Source organism: Natrix helvetica (assembly GCF_964273705.1).
Source record: "Natrix helvetica genome assembly, chromosome: 4".
In the NCBI taxonomy this organism is placed as follows: Eukaryota; Metazoa; Chordata; class Lepidosauria; order Squamata; family Natricidae; genus Natrix; species Natrix helvetica.
Window position 1 is genome coordinate 124,529,492 of NC_138550.1, and position 27,549 is coordinate 124,557,040.

At 37.5% G+C, this 27,549-nt stretch overlaps 1 protein-coding gene across 1 annotated transcript; it reads right to left on the reverse strand.

Moving 5' to 3' along the window:
- Positions 1-590: 590 nt before the first annotated feature.
- LOC309392191 (desmocollin-3-like) lies at positions 591-27,317 on the reverse strand (the record flags this gene model as incomplete). Its single annotated transcript, XM_081953191.1, has 15 exons — positions 591-628; positions 922-1,061; positions 1,188-1,444; positions 1,743-1,928; positions 2,749-2,883; positions 3,678-3,841; positions 4,500-4,644; positions 6,520-6,675; positions 7,943-8,068; positions 10,045-10,247; positions 10,605-10,689; positions 23,603-23,671; positions 24,024-24,096; positions 27,075-27,175; positions 27,285-27,317. The coding sequence occupies 15 exons, from the start codon at positions 27,315-27,317 to the stop codon at positions 591-593; spliced, it is 1,911 nt and encodes a 636-aa protein (XP_081809317.1).
- Between the last annotated feature and the right edge of the window lie 232 nt (positions 27,318-27,549).

Consider the following 27,549-nt stretch of genomic DNA (forward strand, 5'->3'; position numbering starts at 1 on the left):
TACATTTCCATTACTTCTTGTCTTGTCCTCAGGTGCTTTGGAGAAGAGGTTGTTCTCCTCTTCTTTGTGACAGCCCCTGAAATATTGGAAGATTGCCATCATTGTCATTTGTTGTCCTTCTCTTCGTTTGAGTAGACATATCCAGTTCCCATGTCCTAAATTATCCTTGTTACTCTTCTCTGCACTCTTTCTGGAGTCTCAACTTCTTTTCTGTATCACAGTGACCAAAACTGGATGCAGTATTCCAAGTGTGGTTTTATCAAACCAGTATATAGTAGTAGGAATACTTCATGTGATCTTGATACTATTCCTTTCTTGATTCAGTCTAGGACTGCATTGGCTTTTTTTGGCAGCTGCAGCACACATCCCCAGATTGTAATGTATTTTGTCAAACTGCAGAATTATGCATTGCTAACAGGATGAATTACTGCCAAGTATATTTGTTTCTAAAATTCTCAGAAGAAAACGACAATAACATCTAATAAATGCAAAGGTAAGTTAAATAACGATCAGCTCATAGTTTTCTACTTGGTAGATGAGGTCCTGCAGAGACTACAGGGTAAGGTGGACAAGGATCTATTCTGTTGATTCTATTCCAGTATAGAACAATATAATTCAAGCTCTACATCTAAAAAAGATGGATTTTGAAGAAAAATGTGAAATAATCACCCCAAGTAAATATTGTGAAACAATCCAAAGGAGATTTAAAAAGAGATATACAATTAATTGATTTCAAATATTATACCTGTCTGCTTAGGGCTACAGACCAGGGTTGCAAAAATTTGAGCAATCATTAGATTACAATAAAAGAAAATATTTTAATACAGCCATTAAAAATATCTGATCATATTTTTGTAGGCCACATCAGGTAACTTTATACATGTAGCAAAAATAACAACATTCACAACACTTGATACTCACCTTGATCAATTGCAGATACTGTTACATTGCATTGACTGTATTCTATGGTTTTTGAATCGCTTTCTAAACTTTCAGTTGTTCTGAGGTTTCCTGATTCATCAATGGTGATCCAACCACATGGGTCCCTTATTATTCTGTAACTGTTAAGAATAAGTATTTTAACAAGGTTATGTACCTCAAATTTATTATAACAATGTAAGTTAATTATGACTGCTTTATGTTACACACAGTCTATAAATGAACCTAACAATATAATCATTTTGTACCTTAAATGTTTGTTTCCAGTTTCTGGGTCCATTGCTTGGTAATTACCAACCACTGTGCCAACCAACAAGCGTTCACTTATGTGTAGAATATATTCACAAGATTCAAATACAGGTCCTTCATCCTGATCCTTAATTTTGACCACAATGCTTGCCACACTTGTTTGAAAACCTCTTGAATTTGGAGGTGGAACATAAGGTGCTTCATTATTTATGACAATTTCTAATCTTCTCTCGTGACTTTTCTCATAATCTAGTTCCTGGAGAAAATAGAAGCTATTCAAATAGATATACTACTACTTAGACATTTTACTACTATGATTTTATGTTATTGATGAAAATGCAGTGTCTATTACTATTTTAAAATTTCATTTTAGTTTTTTCTCCCTCCTTTATCCCAACATATTTTAATGGAAAATAGTATTACATTTTTTTAAAAAGTAAAATACATCTTTAGAAAGTGGTGAAAAATATATTTCAGCAAGTGATTCACACCTTAAAATTAAGTCAACTTCAATTCATATTATTGCAGTAACACTTTTTACTATCGATAGTTACCTTTAAAGTGCTTAAACAACCAATATTCTGCTGTGGATCAACTCTAATAGCAAAACTATTATCTTCATTTCCTTTAGTAATAGCAAATATACCCATCCATGATGATGTTCTGGATTCATCTTTATCTTCAACAGGAATACATAATATTTCTGCATGTTCTATGTTTTCATATACCTCCACTACATACTGAAAAAAACAATTTTCAAATATTAGTTCATGAATAATTCTAATGACAGATAAGATTCATCTAATAATCATGTGATTCTGCCCAGTTTTATCTGGCTTGGTAGCCAATTGCTCAGATTCTTTGTCACTTTTTTCTAAAAAAAAAAAAAAAGCAAAGACAATCATTTGGCAGTTTATCCATCCTTAAGTATTTTCCAAAGATAATATAGCTAATTGTTAGACATCAACAAGTTGCTTCAGTACTGTAGTATAAGACAGGATTCATCTCACCCTGAAAATTCTTTCCAAGCTAATAAATATTTTATGACTATCTCAAACTCTAATCCTTCTACTTTAACCCGCTCCCCTTTTCACCCATTACCTTCTTATTAGCGAAGACTGTGCCAAAATACAATTATTATATTTCTTTGTCACCATAGGGTGTTGTCATGTTACTGAGTAGCTTTTTACTATGTTGGGTTTCTTTTTAAACATCTAGTTCTTAAGCATACCGTACTTGATGTTTTTTGTTCCCCAAATACTGCTCATTCTGACTTTTAACCTTCCTAATACTACCTCTATTGTTCTGTGAATGGATTCTGGTCCAACAGTAGGATAAATTTTAACCCTTCCAATCCCATGGCATTCCCAAAATTTGCTTTGGAAGATTGGAAAAATCTTTGGGGCATGCATGATGAAAAAGCAGAAACAGGGTAACAGAAACTCCACAGTGTAAGTGGAATTGCCCAATATTTTTTTTAATTTAACATTCACTGTAACTTGGTTAACACCCTAAAAATATCATAAGGAACATCCTCAAGTTTTCCTATGATAGACTTACCAAACTTTGTGCTATTTGAGGTAGATTATCATTTACATCTCCAATCTCAATATGTACTACTGCTGTAGTGTACAAACCAAACTCCTCACCTCCCATGTCTCTTGCTTCTATGTATAGTGTGTATGCTGGCACAGTCTGAAGAACATTAGAAAAAAATATAGGCATAATTTTCCTGGGCTGATTAAAAATACTGTATTTTTAAAAAACAAAAGCAAAGGCCGTGGGATTAGTCACTTAGAATTTATTCAACATTGCCATTTCATCCAAAGGTAAAGGTTCCCCTCACACATATGTGCTAGTCATTCCTGACTCTAGGGGACGGTGCTCATCTCCATTTCAAAGCCGAAAAGCCAGCGCTGTCCAAAGACGTCTCCATGGTCATGTGGCCGGCATGACTAAATACCAAAAGCGCATGGAACGCTGTTACCTTCTCACCAAGGTGGTCCCTATTTTTCTACTTGCATTTTTACATACTTTCGAACTGCTAGGTTGGTGGAAGCTGGGACAAGTAACGGGAGCACTAGGAATTTGAACCGCCGAAGTTCTGACCTTTCTGATTGACAAGCTCAGAGCCTTAGCCACTGAGCTACCACGTCCCTTTTACTCTTACAAAAATAACCTGGCACTGTTTAATGCTCAGATACTTGGAATGTCTTTGCTTCTTTCCCTTCAGTATCCCACATCATATCTTCATATCTTATGAAATAGGTCAGATAGACTGAGACATTGTTCCAAAGTTACCCACTAAATTATCTGAACTTGGCTTCTCAATATCTATATAATTCTTAACTACATAAAGGACTTTTGACTTCAGACTTATTGCAGCTACTCTATCTAAACAAATCTATTTTATCCTTTGTTATCCTTAGCTTTATCCTATTTCATTTATGATTTCACAGTTTTTGGTATAGCACTAAATTGAAAGTTACCTCTCTGTCCAGATGTAATGCTACCATAATACAGCCTGAATCTGAATCTATAACAAATTCCTGAAGTTTCTGATGATTCTGGGATATGATTCTGTATTTCACTTTGCTATGCAGTGTATTGGGTTCATCTTTGTCTTTTGCAGTCACTTGTCCAACAATTGTTCCTGTATTTAGAAGGCATCAATTTTAGGTTTTCATAATACTCTGGTCTTCCTCCTTTAGAAGAAAAGCTATACCCCCATTTTGCATCAATTTCCCCATTTAATATCATTCTAGCCAGTCTGGTGGTTAAGGCAGCAGGCTAGAAGTTTTAGTCCCACCTTAGTCATAATGTTTTAGTCCCACCTTAGTCATAAAGTGCCCGTGGGCTGGTCATACTCTCTCAGCCCTAGAAAATATGCAAGGCACTTCCATACAAAATTTATTTGACATGTCATTAAACATACCCTTCTACTGCTACCATTATATTTTATTATTAATAAATTTTGCATTCCTCAATAGTTATAAGTCTATATTTACATTTAAATAACTAATGTGATAATTTCACACAAAACATATCAAAACAGATACAGGTCGTCCTTGTTTAGTGATGACCTTATGATGGTGGGGGGGGGGGGGAAATTGCAACCGATCCTCCCATTTATAACCTGTGTTGCAAAACACAGCAAATAAAAGCTGAAGTAAGATCAACAGCATAGCCACAATTTCACTTATTGACTGCTTCATTTAATAACCAAATTGCCGGCCCCAATTGTAGTTGCTAAATGAGGGCTACCTTTATTCCAAATCTGTGATCTGAGATTTATTTAGAAGTTTAATTACCAATTATACTGTTTTCAGGTACATGAAAAGTATAAATATTATACTCAAATTCTGGAGTATTATCATTATCATCCTCTATTTTGATGAGATGAATAAGTGGGATTTCTGGGGTATATCCATCCGGTGTCATTGCATAGCAAATGAGCTGCAGAAAATGCAATAAAAGAAACAGTTATTTCTCTGGAGCGAATGAAAAATTTCTGATAAATTAGGACACAATTGTTTAATACATATGCTGTACAGAATTTGCTTTGATGAATAGCTATTAACCCTATTTCTATGTGCACAAGGTGAATGCTGCATTTGTAAACTCCTTTCTTGTAGCAAGGTATAATGCTAAGTTCTAGAGATGTTCAAAAAAATATGTAAAGAGCATACAAATATTAGACATAAAGATGAGCTACGAATTAAATAAATGAAGGGCATTAGGCAAAGCAAGCTATTTTAACCTAAAATAACATAATAAACCATAGACATAAAAAGATATATAAGAAAGTTGGTAGAAGAAAGAATCAGAAGAAGGAGGCAAGGGATCATCCAGTCTGCAGGTCCAGTCCCTAATGAGATATATCTGGTGGGAACCAGAAGAAGGACCTTCACAGTGGTGGCTACCACCCTCAGGAACATCATCCTTCTGGAAATTAGACTGACCTCCTCTCTGACACTCTTTCAGAGGGCCCTGAAGACATAGTTTTGTCAGCAGGCCTGGGTAACTCATTAAATGGCTGGTACGAGTGTGTGTTGTCACCAGGATGAAGAGTGGGGTTATTATTTATTTATTATTATTTTATTACTTTTATTTCTTTTATACTGTGGGTTTTTTTTTCCTGTAAGCCACATTGAGTCTCCTATGAGCAAGTAGATGGCAATATAAGTTTTCCAAATAAATAAATAAATGTTCCCTGCCTTGAATTGACCAAACATAAAGAAGGACATAAGAAGAAGAAGAATAGGAAAAGGGATCCATTAAATGACCAAGGAAAGGAAAAAGATGCAAAGGTCATAGAAAGGATGTCTTTGTGTAAGCACAGAGATTTGATCGAAGAATACTGATAAGGCACTGGCTAAAGCAATATAAACCCAGGGGAAATGATAGGGTGGGATAAGAAAATGAAATTTAAGTGGGAACTCAGAAAAAGCTATAAGGTTTGCATTCTTCTACAACCCATTATTATAGCCATAAGATTATTTGTGGACGTGGGCAGCCTCTCATGAACATGTTCTTTATGTCTAGTTATTTGTATACTGCAGTGGTGGGATTCAAAAAAATTTATTACGGGTTCTGTGGGCATAGCTTGGTGGGCGTGGCATGGCTTGGTGGGCACGGCAAGAGAAGGATACTATAAAACCTCCATTCCCATCCCACTCCAGGTGAAGGTTACTGCAAAATTCCCATTCCCTCCCAATCAACTGGGGCTCAGGAGGCAGAGAATAGATGAGGGCAGGACCAGTCAGAGGTGGTATTTACTGGTTCTCCAAACAACTCAAAATTTTTGCTACCAGTTTTCCAGAACTGGTCAGAACCTGCTGAATACCATCTCTGGTACACTTGTCTATTTTCTCTGGCATGATTGGATTATAGGGAAAAGTTAGAAGCTTGTTTTTTTTAAAGAAACTTGTGCTCGGGAAACTTTGTGACTAACAAGTTAATGCTGTTTATCCCATACCTCAGATACAAAAAGTTCCTACAATCAAATCATTCTCATTGTATAAGTAGGCTTTTTAAGTATAACCACAAGAATCCTCAAAAAATGGCCCCAAGTAATATTTTTTAATGTAACAGGAGGTAAGTATTATTAAATAAATAGGGAGTAATTATATTAACACAATTTAATTAATTTCAAAATAGCTGTCTATTGTGGATCTGATTCTTAAATATAAATTCAAAGAATATTGACAGATCAAAGTCATAGGTCTATCTGTCCTTCTGAAATCTATGCAGTGCATACAGTCTCATATCATTATTTGTGTAGTATGTGTATATGTCTATGGCTAGAATCACATGTCTAGAATCACATACCTGAAATTCTGGGTATTCTTCACGATCTATTGGGCAAGTAACAAAGAGATTTCCAGTTTCTTGCTCAATGTAAAAGTAATTCAGTGGTGGTTTGTCAACACCAGGGCCAGTGATGAAATATCTAATATTGTATTTTAATGCCATGTCAGAAGACAGCTGAAAATAAAGTCATGAAATTAAATTGACAAATATAATTCTTCACTTCTTGTCTATATAATTCATTTCAATTGAACTGAATTCATTGAAAATTCATTAAGAATATTTTGTGCATTGGAACAGCCAATGATTATTGCGAAGGACTTCTTTATAGATCATTAAGATCACAATTAGGCACCATATAAGGTGTGTAATGGTTGTAACCTGCTAACCAAATGGATTAGCATATGGCATAGCATATTAATTGTTCTAGATCAAACTCATATTTCATGAAAGATCTATAATGAAAGTAGGCTATCTCAACTAAACTGTCTCAGAATGCATCTAGACCCCGGGTGTCAACCTTGATTTCGTTGAAGGCCACATCAGGATTGTATTTGACCTTGGGGGGGCTGAGGCTGCGTGGCCAGAGTGGGCATGGCCAGTTTGACATTACTCATATCAGGGGCGTTTGTAGTAGCCTGAGCACTCTGCCAGAAAAAACAGGCCCCCGAGCTCTGTCTTTGGCTGTGACAGCCTCCTGCAACCCTCTGCCAGCGAAAACAGAACTTAAGTGAGCTGCTCGTGGCCCTCCTGAACTCCGTTTTCACTGGCAGAAGCACGTGGGCCAGTCCACCACACCTCCTGGGCACCCATTCTAAGCAGCCCATGGGCCGCGGATCTGGCTACCAGGCCTTGGGTTTGACACCCCTAATCTTAGCAATGGAGAAGCTTTTATGGCCTGCCAATCAACTCTAAAGACAAAATCATTTAAAAATTTAATAGACAATTATAATTGGTAGACTCTTATATGGAGTTCCATCAGATGTTACTGTATGCCTGTTATTTCTAGATGAATTTAGCAGTAATTTAATTTAATTTCTGAAATTAAGTAGAATACATTTCATACATATGCTTTATTGTAAGTACCATATAGACCTCTCCAGATTACAACAAAGAAGATATCCTCACAACAATGAGTATATTTTGTGTCTGCAGTTTTGCAAGTGATAGGCCTTGGTGATGCACTTTGCCTCATGGAGGTACTTTGCCTTACTTCAGCACTGCAAAGGATTTTGCAGAGACATTTTGTTCCTCCTCAAACAAGTCCCCCCAGTGCTTTAGAAAACTATTTAAAGATTGGTAACAAGCTACTACAGGAAAATTAGGAGCATTAAAAATTTACATTCTAGGAAGAAGTCTACCTTTATGACTACTGTACATTTCATTTATTGGCAGGTGTAATTTAGATGAAATGACAAATGAAGATAACATTAAAAAAACATGCCTGTTGAATTTGCATAGGAAAAGGACCTAGTGAGTTTTCCATTATAATAGTTGGGACTGGAGCCCATCTTCGTTTTGTTCGTCCCACAACAGTTGCTCGGATATGTCTTCTCTTAGTTTTTGAGTCCTAGAAGAGATAAAAGAGATAAACCTAAACACATATCTATTGTAATAATGCTTTTGTTTTGAGTTACATCTTTTAATCTCTGTTATTCCAAACATTGTAACATATTAATAACTGTAGTGTGGAAAAAATATAATTCTTTTGATTTTTTAGAATAATTTTAATACTTGACATCTCGGATTATGCAATTAAATTGTTTTTCCATTTTACAATTACATCAATTATTAAAACACTAATGCCACTGATTAAGTTTATTTGATAATCCATTTTTTATTTCAGAGGAATGTTTTTCCATAAATTAAGAAAACAGTACATTTTCACATTCTGATTTTTATACCAACGTCATATAAACAATATATAATAAAATAGTAATGCTAAAAGATGTAATATAAACATGAAAATAAAGCATATACATATTCCTAATATTCTTGAGGAGTCAGCAACAGTATGCAAAGCACAGAAAATAAGTAAGAAATGGTAAGCAATCAAAAATGAGATAAGAAAAAAGAAAAGGAAAGATCAAATTTAATTTACTTCATGTCAGCTAAATTATCTGCAATGAACATACCTAATGCTCCTTCCTCCTCCTATTTTCCCCACAACCATCTTGTGTGATGAGTTGGGTTGAGAGACAGTGACTGGCCCAAAGTCACCCTGCTTACTTCCATGCCTAAGACAGGACTAAATACACAGTATTGTGCCTCGTATAGAAGGCCATTTATACTTGCATGGCTAAATTGTTTTGATGATATTAATGGAAAATTAAATAACAATATATGGATAAATATTTAAACTGAATCAGTTGCTCATATATCCTGGAAATCTCCCCATTGACCATAAACCATTTGAACTGTTCCCATTATGCTTCTGTACATTTCTTACTGTATATTCTGAATATACAGTATGCAAAATATACAAAAATGTTGGGCTGCAGCCGTTATTTCTAAATGTAGTTGAATCTGCATGGCATGGATCCAGGGTACCTGAGGAAGTGCCTCACCCCGTCTGGACTGGGCACCTGCCACCCCTGCTGGGAGGAGGCTTACTATAGGCCCATCAATCAAGGAATTCTGACTGGCAGGATCTAGGAGAAGGGACTTCTCTGCCATGGTGCCCATCCTTTGGAACATCTCACCCCTGAGGTGAGATTAGCTCCCACCCTTCCAACTTTCTGCAGGAGGCTGAAGACCTGGCTCTGCCAGATGGCTTGAGGCTCCAACAGGGGAGCATAACACTGGAGGTGATTGATGAATTAAGAGGCAATCCCATCTCCCACACACACATATCCTGTCCCCTTTCTCCCCAACATTTAACTATAATTTTCTTTTGATTGTGATTTCTATTTTTATTGTTTTAGAATTACTTATCTGTTAGGATTTTAGTATTTTAAAATTAAACGATCTGAAGATTTTGATATGAGATGGATGGCAAATAAATTTAATAAATCAATAAAAATAAAAGTAATCCAGTTATGATTACTTTCTGTTATATAAAAGGGATTTATATTGGATGCTTTGCTTTTTATTTTTATGTTTATTTTTCTTACGAACCGTCTAGCTTTCCTTATGATAATAAACTGTTTCGTACATTGCCTTTTGTGCTTTAAACTTCTCACCTTTCCATTTTTGAGAACGTCATTAACTCCACCCAACCACGTATTTCGCCTTTAGTCCATTCACTTTTTCCTGTTATAATAGTTACGCAATTCAGTCCTCATTCATTCTCTCTACATCACTAAGCTTACTTTTTTTCCTGGAACATCCATGGGTATTCATCAACTATTCATTCTTGAACATGTGTCTTTTTCTTTTATCAACATACTTAAATGTCCCATTCTCACTTTATTAAACTTAATGTTATATTACTCTCAAATAAAGTAGAATGAATGCAGGAAGGATGATAAGATGTGTGTGACGAGTGATAGACTCAAGAATGAAAGGAATTGTACATATATAATATATTATTATAATTATATATACCTTTTGGGGGTATGTTAGCAAGCTAACATATATCCGCTTTTGCTCATGTGTATATACATTTTTTAAAAATACAGTAATGATGCTTTCATGTGTAGTCAAAGAAATAGCATTTTTGGTATACAGCGAACCATCTTCCAGAATTATAAAATTGGGATTGTTTATACCAATAATTCCAGTATCATTAAGACAATGTTTCATTTTTACTGCAAGAAAAAGAAGAAATTCAAAAACCAGTTGAAAAGAAAAAAGGCATAGAGAATAATCCAAAATCATCCAATATTTGCAGAGGACTTAAAATCTGACTGTTCCATTCTAATCACTACATTGTACAATTCATTGGGGGGTGCGGGGAATGTTTAAAATATTTGCTTAAGGCCTAAATAATTGAAAATAAATACATGCTTATATTAAATCATAAGAGTCAGAACTTTTCTAGCTACCATTTACAGTGACAGCATTGTTAGCCTCTAGAAAATTGCTGTTGCTGTAAAAGACTTTTACAAAACCCAGATTCAAATTCCAGTGTCCAAACTCCAGTGGGAGGGAGGTTGTTATCTCACCTCTGCCAATAAACATTCCCATCTTCAGTTTACGAGGTACATTGAAAGACACTTCATTGCAAGCTTCACAAAATAAGTCCAAAGCCTAAAGGAGGGAAAGAAAATACATAAAGCATTGCATTAAAACAGCTTTTCTAACATAAAAGTTGCATTCGTTGACTAACAATATATTTGAAAAGACAATAGATTTCTCCAAATAATTGGGTTTAAAAGCCACCTTAGATTCACTGAGAATGTGGCAGCACACTTTTTTCTGTTTCATATTCCATGTCAAGAAGACGATGTTACATTGAGAGTTACCTTCCTTTCAAATAATGTAATTTAAACATATGTTCAGCAATTCAGGTATAATTATCTTACTAGGAAGGCAAAAACCTTGACAAAAGGTATAGAGAGCTGGTTCTCAGTCCTATAATCTTTTTTCAGCAAATGTGTTTGTTCATCCAAATTAAAAAGATTTGCTAATGAGCAGGATGCAAAAGCCGAATGTTTTGTTATTTCTCAGACATTTTAAAAAAACGTTTCATTTCCTTCCCCCTTAATACAAGAATTCAGTAAAATGTATGTGTAATACATTCATGTAAAATACTAAAAGTGTGCCTCTGCCTATGTATGTGGAGTGGGTGTATGTGTGTGTGTGTTGTATGTCTTTAGTCTAATCAATCTATGCTTGAATACTAGGCTTAAAATGTTTGCTTATTCAGTGTATTTTTTTTTATTTCTATACTGGTGCTTCACATAGAGCAATTAAAAAAAATGAGTGCCAGACTGTGCTGCAGTGTGCAGGACTCAGTACAGTTTCTAAGCAGTCTTCAAAGGTGCACACACACCGACATTTTAATTTAAAATATGGAAATTCCAATCTTATCAGATCCATGCATCATCTTCTAGGTTTTCAATTTTCTAGTGCACCTGTCCATCTTGCACCTTCCTTAAGACTGCTGCTATAGGCATCTGCACAAAATGAATTGTGCGGAATTGTTACCTACATTACCTAGTGACATCATGATGTAAATTCCATCCTTAATTTGAATCTTTAATGGTTGATGTAAATATTTAAGGCATGGTGTTGTTGTTTTTTAATCAGGACATGCCTTCATTATTTGCTCCTCGTAAATGCCTCTAGCTATTGCTCTACCAATGAAGCTAGTAAAGGACATTCTTCTAAGGCTATAGAAAGGTTTTTAGTTAGGAAAAAGAGGACAGAGAGAGATCATACCATCACCTAAACCTCAAGGAAATAAGTAATATGTTGGAGAGAAAGGAAGGAAAGTTATAAAGTCTTCTTTAATTGTGGTTTAATTGTGCTCTCTGTGTACATCAAGCTTTGAATATCTAAGGTAAACAAGCATATTTATTTGATTTGATTTGATTTCAAGTCAAGGAACAAGATATTCAGTGAGTTCAGCTTCTTTACGACTTTCATTGACCTGTCAATGATTACTTCAGCTTCAACCACAATAATACACGAGCACACAATAGATACAAACGCCAAACTCGATTGCAATAAATACGACTTCAGCAACAGAGTGGTCAATGCCTGGAATGCACTACCTGACTCTGTGATTTCTTCCCCAAACCCTCACAACTTTAACCTTAGACTGTTTACTGTCGACCTCACTCCATTCCTAAGAGGTCTGTAAGGGTTGTGCATAAGCGCACCAACGTGCCTACCATCCCTGTCCTAATATCCCTTTTTATTTGTATCCATTTCATGTATCCAAAATCAAGTTTATACTTATATATGTTATCTAATACATGCTTGACAAAATAAAATAAAATAATAAATAAGTAGTGATTGTGAAACTAGTAGTCCACAGAGATATCTCTCAGTGCCTCAAAACTCCACCTTTCTATTTTCACAGCTAGTCAGCTGGCCAGACCAGCCACTCATCAACTCAATCCTTGCATCACTGTCTTCACTGCCCAACAGCAGCTCAGAACCCACTTCCACCTAAGATTTTGCCTTGGCATGTTAATTTCCAAGCCTTCTTGTTACTGATTCATTGTGGAAGTGGTTCAGTAATTCATTAAAGCACAAATGTTTTAATCCAGTATGACTTTTACACAATCAGACAGCTGATAAAAATAGCAATAGCACTTAAATTTATATACTGTACCATAGTGCTTTATGACACTCTTGAGTGGTTATATTGCCTCCAAAAATCTACGTCCTCATTTTACCACCTCAGAAGGATGGGAGGCTGAATAAACCTTGAACCCCATCAGGATTGAACTCCTGGATGTGAGCAGAGTTTGCCTAAAATACTGTACTTTAAGGACTGTGCTATCAGAGTTCTTTTAAAAAGATAATTGTGAATTAGTCTCAAAAGTAGTTACTGATTTTGAATCAATGTTCTGTGCTAAGTTAACGTGTTCTTGCCTAAGGAAGCCCAAAAGAACAAATAGGGCAATGGGATTTGCCCCTAGTTCTTTTGTACTCAGAATTTTCTACTGAAAAATTTTCAACAGATTAATGCTAAGAGCTGTTGTTATATAATATTAGGTACATAATTTGAGTGGTTAATTTTAGTTGATTTTTTATTATTATTTTCATTCTAAAACAAACTACCTAAATGAGCTCTCATGTACTAAATACAAAAAGGTAGAAGGAAGTGTCTGTTTAATTGATATTTTCAACATTTCATCACTGTAGAAAGTTTGATATCACTGGAAACTGAGAAACCTTGACTAAGGAGACAAACTTAGGATTTTATTAATTGTGATGCAAAGAGGAAACAAAAGCTTCATTGTATAATAAAGAGGATAAGGTGTTGCACAAACATGAAATACAATTCCACTCAACGATCGAGCAGGGAATGTGAAGCAACTAATCTTTCTGAGCCTACCTACTTGCATGTACAAAATAAGATTAGACACCACACATACCTAAAAATAGTAATATACTACTTTTGTAAAGTCTAGGAGAAGAACAGATTACCAATGTTTCTCAGAGGCAGAAACTTTCTTACAGGAAAGGGAAATGATAGTCTGGCACCCCAAAAAGGAGGGGCTGGCTAGACCTGAGGAGAGAATTTAGAGGAAAAAGAGGTGATAGCTGATCCTAGAGCAGTGATGGTGAATCTTTTCTGCACCGAATGCCAAAAAGGGATCACACTCAAGCTCGTCAGCCACACAACCCAGAAGAGGAGCTGCAAAGGGGGCATGCACGCACCTGCGTGCACCAGGAAATAAACTTCTCATTTCCAGTGCACGCATTCACACCGGCCGCCTAGCCTTCTGGTTACTGGCGCACATGCGGGTGCGACTATCAGCTGGCCAGCATGCATTCCAGTTTCCAACACTTCTGCACACACAAAGGCCAGCTGATCATCGCATGCACATGCACCCCAGAAACCCAGAAGAAGAACCGGCGACACTGTGTGTGCCAGGCTACATAGTTCCATGTGGCACTTCGGCCACAGGTTCACCATCATGGTCCTAGAGGCTGAAGTACTCCAATGTAAAAGAGGGTCATGTCTTGGCACAGATTTCTCAGTAAAGCCTCATGGAAGGCTTAACAAAGAATACCATATCTTTTAGCTCAAGAAAGAATATCAGCACCATAATTAACATCTTTGCTCATCACTAAGTAGAAACAGGATTGCAGGTAAAATTATAAATAAGTGCAAGCTTATAATAACTACATTGCCCATAGTTAAGCTAGAATCTCAGCACAACAAGCATTTTGCAGGTGAGACAAAGTAAGTAAGGAAAATTGGTTAACTAAAGAATTGTTAGAGCACGGACATGGAGAAAATAAGATGAAATCAGAAGAATAACTTCTGATAAGTTTAGTTTTCAATGGTTTAAATTTTCAGTGGACAGTTGAGAGAAAGATCTGAGTAGATAATAGGACATTTGGAATGTATCAGTGGAAGACAGAATTTGAAGTTGAATTGTGTACAAGTGATAAACAAATAATTGCTAAAATGTTTACATTTATACTGAAATTTGAAATGGAAGAAGTAGTGAAAGAATATATGATAAAATGGGCTAAGAACTTTGGACATAATGGACGAAGAGAAACAGTGAAAAAATATATGGTTAAAAAGATCAAAATGTATATTATATTATGAAATAAAATGTCTGATTCCAGAAAAAAATGTCTAGAATATGTAGGGTACTTTAAATTTATGTTGGAAATGTGGATGATCATTTTATCATGTTTGGTGGACTTATAAGAAAGTCACAAATTTCTGGTTTCAAATACATACAATGATAAAAGAATTTTGAAGATCAATATTCAACTGAAATCAGAACTTTTCTTGCTGGCATTAATGGGCAATCAATTAGAAAAGGATCAAGAATCAAGGATGTGGAAGAAAACCAAGTATGCTTATCTGGCTTAACAATATACTGCATAAATTGCTTTAATGCCTCTAACTAAGAAACTGGTTTATTTCTGTTAATAAACAAAGGAACAAATGTGCTTTGTTTTGGATCATTTCCTAACAACCAAAGCCCTAACACAAGGAACAATATTTTGTCCTGTCAGGATTGCTATGAACCTGCAGCTTCACTTATTAAATGTACTATACCATACTAAATGTTGTCCTTCTATTTTGGCCAAGAACCGTTGGTCTATGGAAATGGAGTCTGCCTCTCTACTGCTCCTAAAGTCAATTCAGATTATTTTGAATATTATTGGCCATGTCATCAAGTTTTAAGAAGCATCGATGGCTCAATAAAATGGTTTGAAATGCATACTGTTTAAAAATTTTTACTATGAAAATAGTATTCAAATATAATACTTATATTTTAACAATAAGACAACAAAAGTCAAATTCTGTTTTACTTTTAGTCTAAGTTCATACCGGAAACACTAATTAGCCATATTTGGTGACAGAAACCACATTAAACCACTTGAGTGTAAAGTAAACCTCAAACAATTGATAATATTTCATTGTTATAGTTGGTAACAATGTGTTTTTGCTTTTAGCCTAGCTGAGGTGCAAGGATTTGCCCTACCTTGAAGGCTTCAGTTGAAACTACAAAGCTGCTCTTTTAATTGACCTACTTAACTGGAAAGTTTTTCTGAAAATATGAAGTATAATGAATTCACCATATGACTTTTCATAATATTTTATTGTTACTGAGTTGTAACTTTATCATATGACATCTTAAAATATTTTTCGGTTAGTGAGTTTGAGGAAAAGATGTTGTTATTCCAAAATCCAGCCAGACTTTTCTTCCTTCATGACTTATTCACAATCTCATTTTTTCCTAATTATCAAAGGGTTAAATTGCACTTCTATTCATCATTCTTTTTGTTTTTCTAGCACTTTCGATCTTGCATAAATACTGACAGCTATTTCGATACTGTGAAAAAAATCCTAAAATAAACATGCTATAAAACTACAAAAGAAAATATCTATGGTTGTAACATGTTTTTTAAAAATATACAAATTCTAACGACTAGTCAGGATAGAATATGAGCAATGAGTTACTGATAAAAAATTCATATAGTGAATCAAACAGAGACAAGAGAGATGAATAAAAACAAACTGCTTTTATTTAATAGCTCCTCCCCCAAAAAGCAGATATTATTTAATTTGTTTATTTTTCTGCTATTATATTTCACTGATTCACTTGTATTGTTACATGAAACAGAAAAAATACACAATATTCACAGTGTACTTCAAAAATATATGGACCAACTTTTTCCAAAGTTCTTTGAATTGTTTAAAATTAGGGATTTTTTAAAAAATGTGATAGATACCTTAGTCTATAAAACCATGCCTTGCTAGAATTGACCCAAAGAGTTGGGACTAAATACCATTTCTGTCTTTTAAAAAAGTGATCTACATAATCATTATCCGAAGGCAGAAATATGGAATTTCTGTTTCTTAAGAATTACATAAGCTTTGTATGGTAGAGCAGAGCTGCACTACTGAACTCTAGGATCAGGCATGTCTGAGGAAATTGCAGGAGTCTTAAGCAATGAACTGAGAGTTGTAAGCATCCACAAGGCTTAAAGCTCTCATTTTGTGCTTTTAAATCCCCCAAGTTTCCTTAAACACAAAATATTCCAATATTCTGGGCCCACAAACATTGCAGACTTTGGATGTCACAAAATGATTATTGGGGGCTATATGTAGCATTGAACTTCACAATATACATCTTTGTCTTAACATAACAAATGAAGCATAATTAATTTATCTATATCTATATCTATCTATCTATCTATCTATCATCTATCTATCTATCATCTATCTATCTATCATCTATCTATCTATCTATCTATCTATCTATCTATCTATCTATCTATCTATACTTCATTCTCCATGGAATACAAAAGCTAATATTCATTTTAGTATATCCTATTTCAGTTGAATTACAAACTAGAGAGTAATTAGTAATGCTATTGCTACTTCATCTGTTCCAAATTCTTTTCTACTCACCAATAGGTTTAAAAAAAGTTGCAGCCAGATACGCCTATGAAAGATGTTGCCTTTATCCATCACTTCAGCTGGAAGTACCATTTTCAGCACTCAGCAATGTAGCTTTCAAGTCTATTGAACTAGAGATCTGTCAAGCCCAGTGATGTTTCACTGGGAAGTGAGAGTGAAATGAAAAAAGCAAACCAGACTAATAAATGAACAGCAGGAAGCAACAGGTTTATTATGCAGAAAGTGAATGGGGCTGCTTTTTTCCTAATTCAAGTTTTGAGTATCTAAGGTAAAGTACTAGTCATTAACTCAGTTCTCCTACTAAATTTGAAGAGGGCTTGTCCTAAAAGAAACTTGTGGAACGTGCTCAGTTTCATTTCAGAGTTCTCATCCTGTTCTAAAATCCTGGAGGGTGGAAAAAAGTAGGGTGAATTGGGACCAGAATTTGCCCTTCCCTCCTCAGCTGCTAGAAGGAAATTGTTCTTCATTTCATAGAATTCCACCAATCTAGTTATGAGAAATAGTGCTGGAATGACCCTCCAGCTGAAACAGTTTTGCTTACCAATGAAGTCCTCAGACCTCCATTATTAATGACATTTGCTTCTTCTTTTCCTATTAGTTAAATAGAACATAACTCTATTCTGTAGAATAGATACAACATTCTCTCCTTTTTGCCTAAGGTTTTTGAGTGTTCCTTATTAAGTACTTGTCAATTATTTTAAACATCTCCCTTATAATATTTCTTCGTAAACATAAGCATAAACATAAACCTTTTTCAGATTTGTCCCTCCTGGCTTGTACTGGCATCCTGGGAGGTTACACGAGACTGGCTCTTGGTGCTAGTGAACGCTTCATTGGGCGAGGGGTTCTTACCAGCCGCCTTGAAAGAGGTGGTTGTGAGACCCTTATTCAAGAAGCCTTCCCTGTACCCAACGGAGCTAGCCAATTACCGTCCTGTCTCCAATCTTCCTTTCTTAGCGAAGGTTGTAGAGAGTGTGGTGGCCCAACAGTTCCCACGTCACCTGGAGGAGAATGATTATCTAGACCCACGCCAGTCCGGCTTCCGACCCGGGCACAGCACAGAGACGGCCTTGGTCGCGTTGGTTGATGATCTCTGGAGGGCCAGGGATAGGGGTTGTTCCTCTATCCTGGTCCTTTTAGATCTCTCAGCGGCTTTTGATACCATCCACCATGGTATCCTCCTGCACCGGTTAGAGGGGTTGGGGGTAAGGGGCACCATTCTACGGTGGTTCTGCTCCTACCTCTCCGACCGGACGCAGCGTGTGTTGGCAGGGGAGCAGAGGTTGTCCCTGAGGCCTCTCACTTGTGGGGTGCTGCAGGGGTCAGTCCTCTCGCCTCTCCTGTTCAACACATATATGAAACCGCTGGGTGAGATCATCCGTGGTTTTGGGGTGGGATATCATCTGTACGCTGATGATACTCAGCTGTACATCTCCACCCCGAACCACCCCAACGAGGCCGTTGAAATGATGTCCCGGTGTTTGGAAGCCGTACAGGTCTGGATGGGTGACAACCGACTCAAACTCAACCCCTCGAAGATGGAGTGGCTGTGGCTTCCAGCCCCCCGGTTCAACCAGATAATTCCAACACTGGCCATTGGGGGCGAACAACTGGCCCCCATGGAACAGGCGCACAATTTGGGCGTCCTCCTGGATGCCCGGCTGTCCATGGATGACCATGTGGCAGCCGTGGCGAGGGGGGCGTTCCACCAGGTTCGCCTGGTGCGCCAATTGCGCCTCCTATTGGACCGGGATGCCCTTCGCACAGTCACTCACGCGCTGGTGACGTCCCGCCTAGACTACTGTAATGCTCTCTACATGGGGCTTCCCTTGAGATGCACTCGAAGACTGCAGCTGGTCCAGAACGCGGCCGCGCGGGTGATTATGGGGAGTACGAGATACTCCCATATAACACCTCTCCTGCACGAGCTGCACTGGCTCCCTGTGGTCTATTGGGTGCGTTTCAAGGTGTTGATTACCATCTTCAAAGCGCTCCATGGCACAGGACCTAGCTACCTGCGGGATCGCATCCTGCCCCATACATCCCTACGACCAATTCGCTCTCACAGAGAGGGACTTCTCCGGGTGCCGTCCACTAAGCAGTGCCAAAGGGCGGCGCCCAGGAGTAGGGCCTTCTCTGTGATGGGCCCAGCCCTCTGGAATGACCTCCCCCTGGATATTAGGATTACCACCGACCTCCGCTCCTTCCGTTCAAAACTCAAGACCCACCTTTTTCAACTAGCAGGCCTGGCTCAACCATAGTTCCATTTTACTCCTCCTGGCAATTTTTAAACCTGTAATCTCCATTGGGGTATTTAATTTTAACTTATTTTAATATTTCTATGTTATTATAATGATTGTATTGTGTTTTTATACCTCCTCCGTACAATGTGTAATTTTATAATATGTGTTTTTATTTATTGTACGCCGCCCCGAGTCCCTTTGTGGAGAGGGAGCGGCTAACAAATTTAATAAATAAATAAATAAATAAATAATTTTTTTTCCCCGAACTCTCCTATGGCTCACCACAAATTTCAGTTAGCTAGGATGCTGCAAACAATATGAGGACAAATTAAGGGCGGGACTAAGGCAGATTTCTTAACTGAGTATTCTCAATTTGTACTTGACTTCTATAACCTGTCCATTTTAGTTTTCAGATAATTAAGCATTCCATTAAATTTCCAAAACTTCATATATATATATATATATATATATATATATATATATATATATATATATATATATATATATATATATATATATATATATATATATATATATATATATATATATATATATATATATATATATATATCCTGTTCCCATTGCTTTTTCACTTGTTCTTCATTGTGTTCCTTTGTTTAAGTAAAGAAATATCTCCAAAATGATGATCCAATGGAATATGGGGGTGACTAATTGATTATTATAGCTATCATTTACTAACTTCTGCTCATTCTCAGCTTTTACTTAATACCTAACTCTACAGTTTCAAGATAATTGTTCTATTTCTCTGTGATGTGGCAATCTTTCCAATTTTTATGTATGCCCTGTTGTTGTTTTTTCCCCCTTTGACCCAAAGCTTTCACAGTATTGTCAAGTTTGCATACATCAATGATTGTGTTACATCAGTGTGTAAAATTAGGAATTTCATAGAAAGTCTAGTAAATCTGTTGAATGTCAAAAATGGGACGTCAAAGTAAGAAACGCTTAATATTTCAGACATTTCCTAGGCATTCTATGCAATGCCAAAAGGCAAACCAATGAAGTATAAAATTCTAAAATGCCATTGTAGCTTTCCTGTAATTGCAACAAGTAGGTCAATACTAGTCTTTTTCTTATGGTTGTTTTTTCAGTAAGAAAGTCCCGTACTTTATTTTGCATTTCTTTTTTCATTTTCATATATGTCTTTTCAATAAAGGGTTAGAATTAACCCTAATCCTAACCCTTTTCATGACTCTATTTTCATACTTTGTGTCAACTTCTTATGCTGCCTCATAGTTGCCACAAACTTTAAGAGGGAGAAGGGAGGGGACAAAATAGATATGCTGGCTAATAGTCAAAGCAAAAAGTTTTCTTGTGGGAATCAAGGTCATCTCAACAGGTGGCAGTTGAGGGAGAAGAGGAGTAGCCAAGCACCCTGCCAGCTACTCCCATTGGACAATGTGACCAGTGACATCTGGGGAGGGAAATATTTGCTCTTTTAACTAGGGAAAAACCACAGGAACTTTTCGAGTTGGCTTTCACTAGCTGTGCCAATATGATGTAGCCAATAAACATGTTCTTTCAGGAACCTACCTGCCTTGGAGTTCTGTTTTTAGCAGATGTGTTACTCGGAACACTGACACTTTACCTAAATAGTTCTTGTCATTCTACTTAATGGCTAGGTATTATATAGAATGTCCAGGAAATATATATAGTATATTAAAATATCAGACATTTCATACTTTGCCTACAAATATCTCAAATTATATAGATTTCCAAGGCATTCTATACCATGCCAGCTTTTCATACACTGTCAGTCACATGTATATGCCTTTCAAAGCAGGAATCAATGTTTTTATTGCTGCTCTCTTTTCATTGCTTCTGATTCTTTTGAATGAATTCAAAACAATCTTCCAATTGTTCTATTTCAGTCAGATCTGTACAAGAGCTCAAAGGCCATGCACTTTATGAGTCAGTGTTCTTTCTGATTTTTCTTGGAAAGGTTTAAGATGCCTCATTTCAGAAACATCCTTGCATTCTGCAATATGCCTGCCTTTATTATGTTCCTTGCTTTTTTTAAAAAAACAAAATTTTATTGATTTTTAGGGAATAAAAAGGAAAGGGGTAATGGAAAAGGTTACAAATTTTGGCAGTTGCAATGTGCGGCAGGTGTTCCCTCCCCCCATACTCATAATATACATTTAAACAAAATTCAATACAAAATAGCAATATTTAGTCAGCATATAAATTCAGGTAATAATTTCAATCACTTTATATCAAGCAGATTTTCTTGCTCATTTCTGTGATCTGAGTTTTCTTGGTATTGCCCCTTCTCCCCCCGCTGGCAGAGCTCCGGCCCTCCCGTGTCCTGTATGTCTGGTGCAAGATCATCTGGTTTATCTAGGAGTGCTTTATTTTTTTCCATAAAGGCTTGTGCCTCTATGATTGTGTTAATTCTAATTCTTGTATCCTCCCAGAATATTAGCATACCTTCAGGCATCAGCCATCTGAACCACACCCCCTTCTGGTAGAGTTTCTTCGCTAGTTGCGAATAGTTTTTCCTTTTCTCCCTCACTTTCTTGGGGATCTGTTTCAGAATGGTTATTTCCCTATCTTGGTATTTCAGAACTTGCCCCCTTTGTGCACTCAAGATTTCATCTCTTGTTGTCTTTCTAAGAAATTTAATGTGTACCTCCCTGGGTACATTGTGTGTTCTAGCATATGCAGAATTTACTCTATAAACCAGATCTAGTTCCCACCCCATCTGTTGCTTCTCTTTGTGAATTTATTCAGCTAAAATGCTTGTCATAATGTCCCTTATATCTTCATCATCTGTCTCAACCACATTTTGAAATCTAAGGTAAAAGGACATTCTTTCAAATTCTATTTTCATCTGTTGGATCTCAAGCTCTTTGTTCCCCTTCTGCACCCCTTCCATTCCCCCCCCCCCATCTCAGCCGTCCCCCCCTCCAAGAGATCCAGTCTCTGTGAGTTTTTACTGGTCTGGTCCTGGTTCTCTTTAAGTTCTTCTTTCATCTCTTTTAATTGCCTTTTTATCTCCTCTTGTCCCTCTAGGATTTGTTGAAACATTTGTTGAAAATCAGTCTCAGTAGTTTTAGGCTGCATCAAAGATGTTATCGTTGGTTGTGTACTGGGACTAGATGTTGTAGATGTTGGGGCAGAGGCAGCAAAGCCGGGCTTCCCAGGTGGTGGTTTTTTACATGACATTTTATGAACAATAAAGAGTTCAGAGTCAATACAGAGAAAGATCAGTCAGAGGGGTAGAACCGCCAAGAGAGTTCAGGAGACTAAAGATCCAGGCAGAAGGAGATTTTTCTGGTCACACTTTCTGGCAATAGAGTAATAAGTCTTTCTCTCCAGGGAATCCAAAAAATCCAAATCAACAAGAGATTTGTCTGAGTAGCACGGAGACAAAGACCGTAAGCCTGAAGTTCTATAGGTGGAGTCAATTTTCACTGTTTATAAAGACAACGGAAGTGTGCCATCTTGCCCTGGCAGCTTCGGGGTTAGGAGGCATAATAAAAAGTTTTCAAAGTTTCCAAAGTTTTCAGATCATCATTTCATTTATAGGGTTACAGTCCGAAATACGCCTTTGCTATGAGCGTGGCGTCATTAGTTGGCTCTCTCCTTGCCTCCTCCCCTAGGGCTGAGAGCGAAAACAGTTTACAGCTGCCTGTCCGAGAGGGGGGGAAATCCCCCGCCCACCAGCCGCGCTTCTCCAAACCGAGTTGAAAGAGAGTTTTAATTAGCTGGCAATTTCTTTACAAGCAGACAAAGGGAATGGAGAGAAGTTTCCACCTCACTGCACCGCAGCCGTGTCCTTCTGATTGCTCATTCTTCCAGCTGCCTCCTCACGAAGACGCCGGAGCGCCTCCCCATCATGCTTTCCGATGCCTAGGGCGATGCGGGGGGCCCTCCCAGCCGCCGCCAACTCAGGGGATCCTCCTTCGGCAGGAGCTTCTACGGGGCATCCTGTGCCCCCCAAGGGGTGAGGGGCCCACCAGGAGAGTGCGGGGCGAGCAGAGCCTGCCCGTCGCGATCAGCAGCGGAAGTGGAAGTCATTGTGTTCCTTGCTTCTGGGGTATTATCAAATGTTTTTTTACCAGTTCTTGTGAAGTTCATGCAATCCCCTCAAGCAGAGGACACAGACGATGGTCTGAGAAGTCCAAATTGTCCTGCCAACATCATTTGTGTAGACATTGATTCTATGTACTGGAGGAGAGAAACCCCTTTCCAGGCTTCTTCCATGAACTGGAAAGACACTGAAATAGTAAAAGATATGATTTGAAGAGAAATCAATATTGCACAACTCCATTGTAGTGTCCCCTTAGGTACCTGGGTACACCACTTCCAAGCCTTTTACTGTGATCCTCATGCTAACACATGTGATGGATGTAGCATTATCCTCACTACCATGGTGGCTCCCAGGCACCTGTAAAGAAGTAAAAAATATCATTAACCAGTTTAAGTAGTTAAGAACTGTGGTGGTACAGTGGTTAGAATGCAGTAATACAGGCTACTTCTGCTGGCTGCTGGCTGCCAGCAGTTTACCAGTTCGAGTCTCACCAGTTCAAGGTTGACTCAGCCTTCCATCTTTCCAAGGACAATAAAATGAGGACCCAGATTGTTGGGGCAATATGCTGGCTGTGTAAACTGCTTAGAGAGGACTGTAAAGTACTGTGAAGTGGTATATAAGCCTAAGTGCTATTGCTATCTGATTAAAACTCTCCAGAGAGTTGGTATCCATGCTCCTAATTTAATTGATAGATATCTGCCAATCTTACTCTATTTAGACGATGCAGTTCTTCTCTTCTCATCATCTGTAGGCATGAAGCAGGCACTGAGAAACCTAGCATTCTATTGTAATGAGAAACAATTTATAATCTATTATGAAGAACCTAAAGTTGTAGTTTTTCTAACAGAAGACAAAAGCACAAGTGGGTGATTGATTCCAATAAACTGGAACAAATTAAACTTTTTTTTAAAAAAAAAAAACCATGGTTGTAGCATTTCAGGCCTTCAGGAAATTAACAGTCCAAATAAATTATGCCACTTCTATGGCCCCAAATAGCACATGAGCAATAATTAAATTTCATGAGCAACAGGGGACAAATTACATCCCAGCAGCAGTTAGATTATTAATGGCTAAAAACAGTTGCCCAACTATTATATGTAATACAAGTTGGACCATACACAAACCTGTAGTTTGTGAAATCATCTAATCAAATTCTCATACAATTTTGTAACCCAAAATGCACCTCCAATGTAGTCTTGAAATTTGAAGCTACTGTGCCGAGTATAAGGGCTCAGGCCTGGATTAGGATTCTAATTTGAGGATTTAGAATCATGTTTGACCCTGAAGGCCTGATGCCTTTGCTACTGTCAAACAATTATCAGTCTCATTAACACTGCATCTGTACAGCAGAAATTGCAGTCTTGGCCTCTCCCCTGAATAATTAGGCCAATTAACCCTAGAGAAGGCAAATTTAACCCTGGAGAAGGTAAATGGAAAGAATCAGGGACATTGATTGCCAAAATGATATGTCCAATGCAGAGATGGGTTGCTCCCAGTTTTACTACTGGTTTGCTTCACACACATGCCAGGCATTCCCCAGTTCAATGTAATTTGTTCTTTCTGCATGCACAGAACAATTTATAGTGAACTGTGCAGGCATGCACTACTAAACAATATGCCGGCAATGGCAGCAGCGACCAGGGAACCGGTTCAGGGGCGTGGTCAGCCTGGGTTGCTGCCGGTTCTGCGACCCAGTCCAAAACACCACTACTGGTTCAGCCGAACCAGGAGCAACCCATGTCTGCTCCAATGCCCCTGAATTCTACTGCCAAATGCTAGAGAGTTGCAAGCCCTCTAGTGTGGGATATCTATACAATTTGACCCTAAATAAATATAGATGGGCCTCTTACAGAGTCCACTTTGATGCGCTTTTATCAGCTCTGCTGGAAGGAAGATTTCATGGGATTTTTTTGGGCAGATATTTTGTTCTTGTGGATTGAGGGAAGTAGAAATTCTCAGTTATCTTCTCATATACTGCTCTTTCTATGATGTCCCCAAACACACTAGCAAACCTTAGCATTCTGAAAGGCTCAGAACACTGGCATTTGCTAACACTGGCATTTGCGTAACATTAGAAAGGTGCTCACATGAAATTTCTCCAGTCACTAATATAGAGTCCAGGACTCACATCCATATAGGATAGAAAGGATAACCATAGTTCTATAAACTTTCAGTTTTATGGAGATGCAAATATTGGGTTGATTATGTATTCTAACATACAACCATCCCAAAAGCCTGGGTAGGCTTGCTGATTCCTGAGTTAATTTCTTTTTCCAAACATCCATGTTTTGAGATTATGCTTCCCAGGTATTCGAAGCTATTTACAGTACATTTGTCAGCAGAGTGTTATCAAAAATGAGTTTTGGTTCTATAGGCTTGGTATTTGGCATAATCTGGTAAAGGTACTTCATTGTAGTTTAGACTGATATGTTGAAGAGCATAGCAGCATCTGAGTCTCTGTCCAGCATCAATTGATGCCAGAAGTGCAAAACCATCAGCAAAGAGTGTTTCTTGAAGCCATCCAATCAATACCTGATGTGTATACTCCCTCCTTCAGTCCTCAGACATATCACCACTGTAAAAGACCTGTCCTGTCATTCCATCATGGAGCAGCTGAATCAATTTCACAAATTTTCTCAGATATTGATAACATCCTATGTAGAATTCATGCATATATACAGAATATTTGGATAATTTATAGAGAAGGAAATTGTTATGCACAGTGAGTTGATGTTAAATACAATGTACTTCCTGAATCTCCTAGCTTTATGGTTATTTTGATATACACTCAACTTTTCCTTATTGCAAATACTTGATGTCTTCACATATATTTTGCTTTATTGATCTGACATTCTTGATTTTTCTAATTGCCAGCAAAATGATTCATGAATATGACTAAATCATAATTTAATTGATTTTTTCTCATTTTATGTAATTATTCCTTTGTATAAATTGGCATGCCACCCCACCCCACCCCTATGTGATTCTGAGCAGCTTACCTTTTATGGTTAATATTTTTATTCAGATTCATCCTTTATAGTTTAAAGTTTTATGCAAACCAAGCCACCTAGTCTTGTTAAATAAAATGTACACTAATTTGATACAGGGTATTTGGTCATTTTAAAGAAACTCTTAGAATTGCAGTATTGGAAGGAGGCAGTTCATTGAATCCAACCTTCTGCCTAAACTAGGAATGCAAATCCAAATTAAAACATCCCACAAATGTTTTCTTCAGCCCCCACTTCCATACATACATGGAATGAAACCCATAACTACTATGGGTATTTTGTTCCATGATTGAACTGCTTTTATTATTGAAAGGTTATTCTAACATTTGAGTAAAATCTCACTTCCTGTAACTTGAATCCATTATTCCAGGTTTTATGTGGAAAGTTAAGACCTCAAAACCACAACAATATTCTTTAAATATAGTGGTTATTTTAGCCCAACAGTGTGCATTAGCAATAAGATTTTGTTTGGTTCTTGATTTAGTATTTTTAAACTATACAATTGTTGATTTGGAGGTTATTCTGTTTGACTCAGTGGAGAAAATTGAAAACACAGTATGTAAATCTGGACTTTCATACTAATTATCATCATTAGTAACTATCAAATGGCTAAAGCTCCTGTTTTCATTCCACTAATTTGATTAAATTTGTAGGCTTATTATAAAGTACAATCCAAACCAACAGATGGAGACTAGACAATTTTGAATTTCAAAATGTATTTGTTTCTTCTTTTTCAGTTGAATTTCACAAACCTTTCTGAATCAAATTCATTCAATTCAGAATTCAGAAGTTGTCTGTACATTGCTAGTGTTTTCTCCCACTTCTTTCTTCCTAATGTCTCTGCAGAGCTACTCTTGAGAAGTGAACAGATATCAAAAATAGCATATAATGCAGCCTAGACACATGGTGAAGATGTGATATGATGTGATGCAGCTTGGCAGGAATCAAGAAAACAAATATACCTGGTTTCCGGTTCCGGCTGTGGATCGCGACATGCGTGCTTCGCTCGCCCCGCACGCTCTTGGTAGGCTCCCCCTTAATCGGGGTGGCACAGGGAGCCTCGTAGGGGCCCCTGCCAAGGGGGTGGCTAGCGGGGGGTCCCCTGCGGTGGCCATGGGGGGGCTCCCTGCAGTGCCCTAAGAACCAGGAGGCAAAAGGGGAGGCGCGAGTTTGCGCTTTCGCATCGAGGCAGCTGGATGAATTCGACGATTTGAAGGCTGCAGCTGC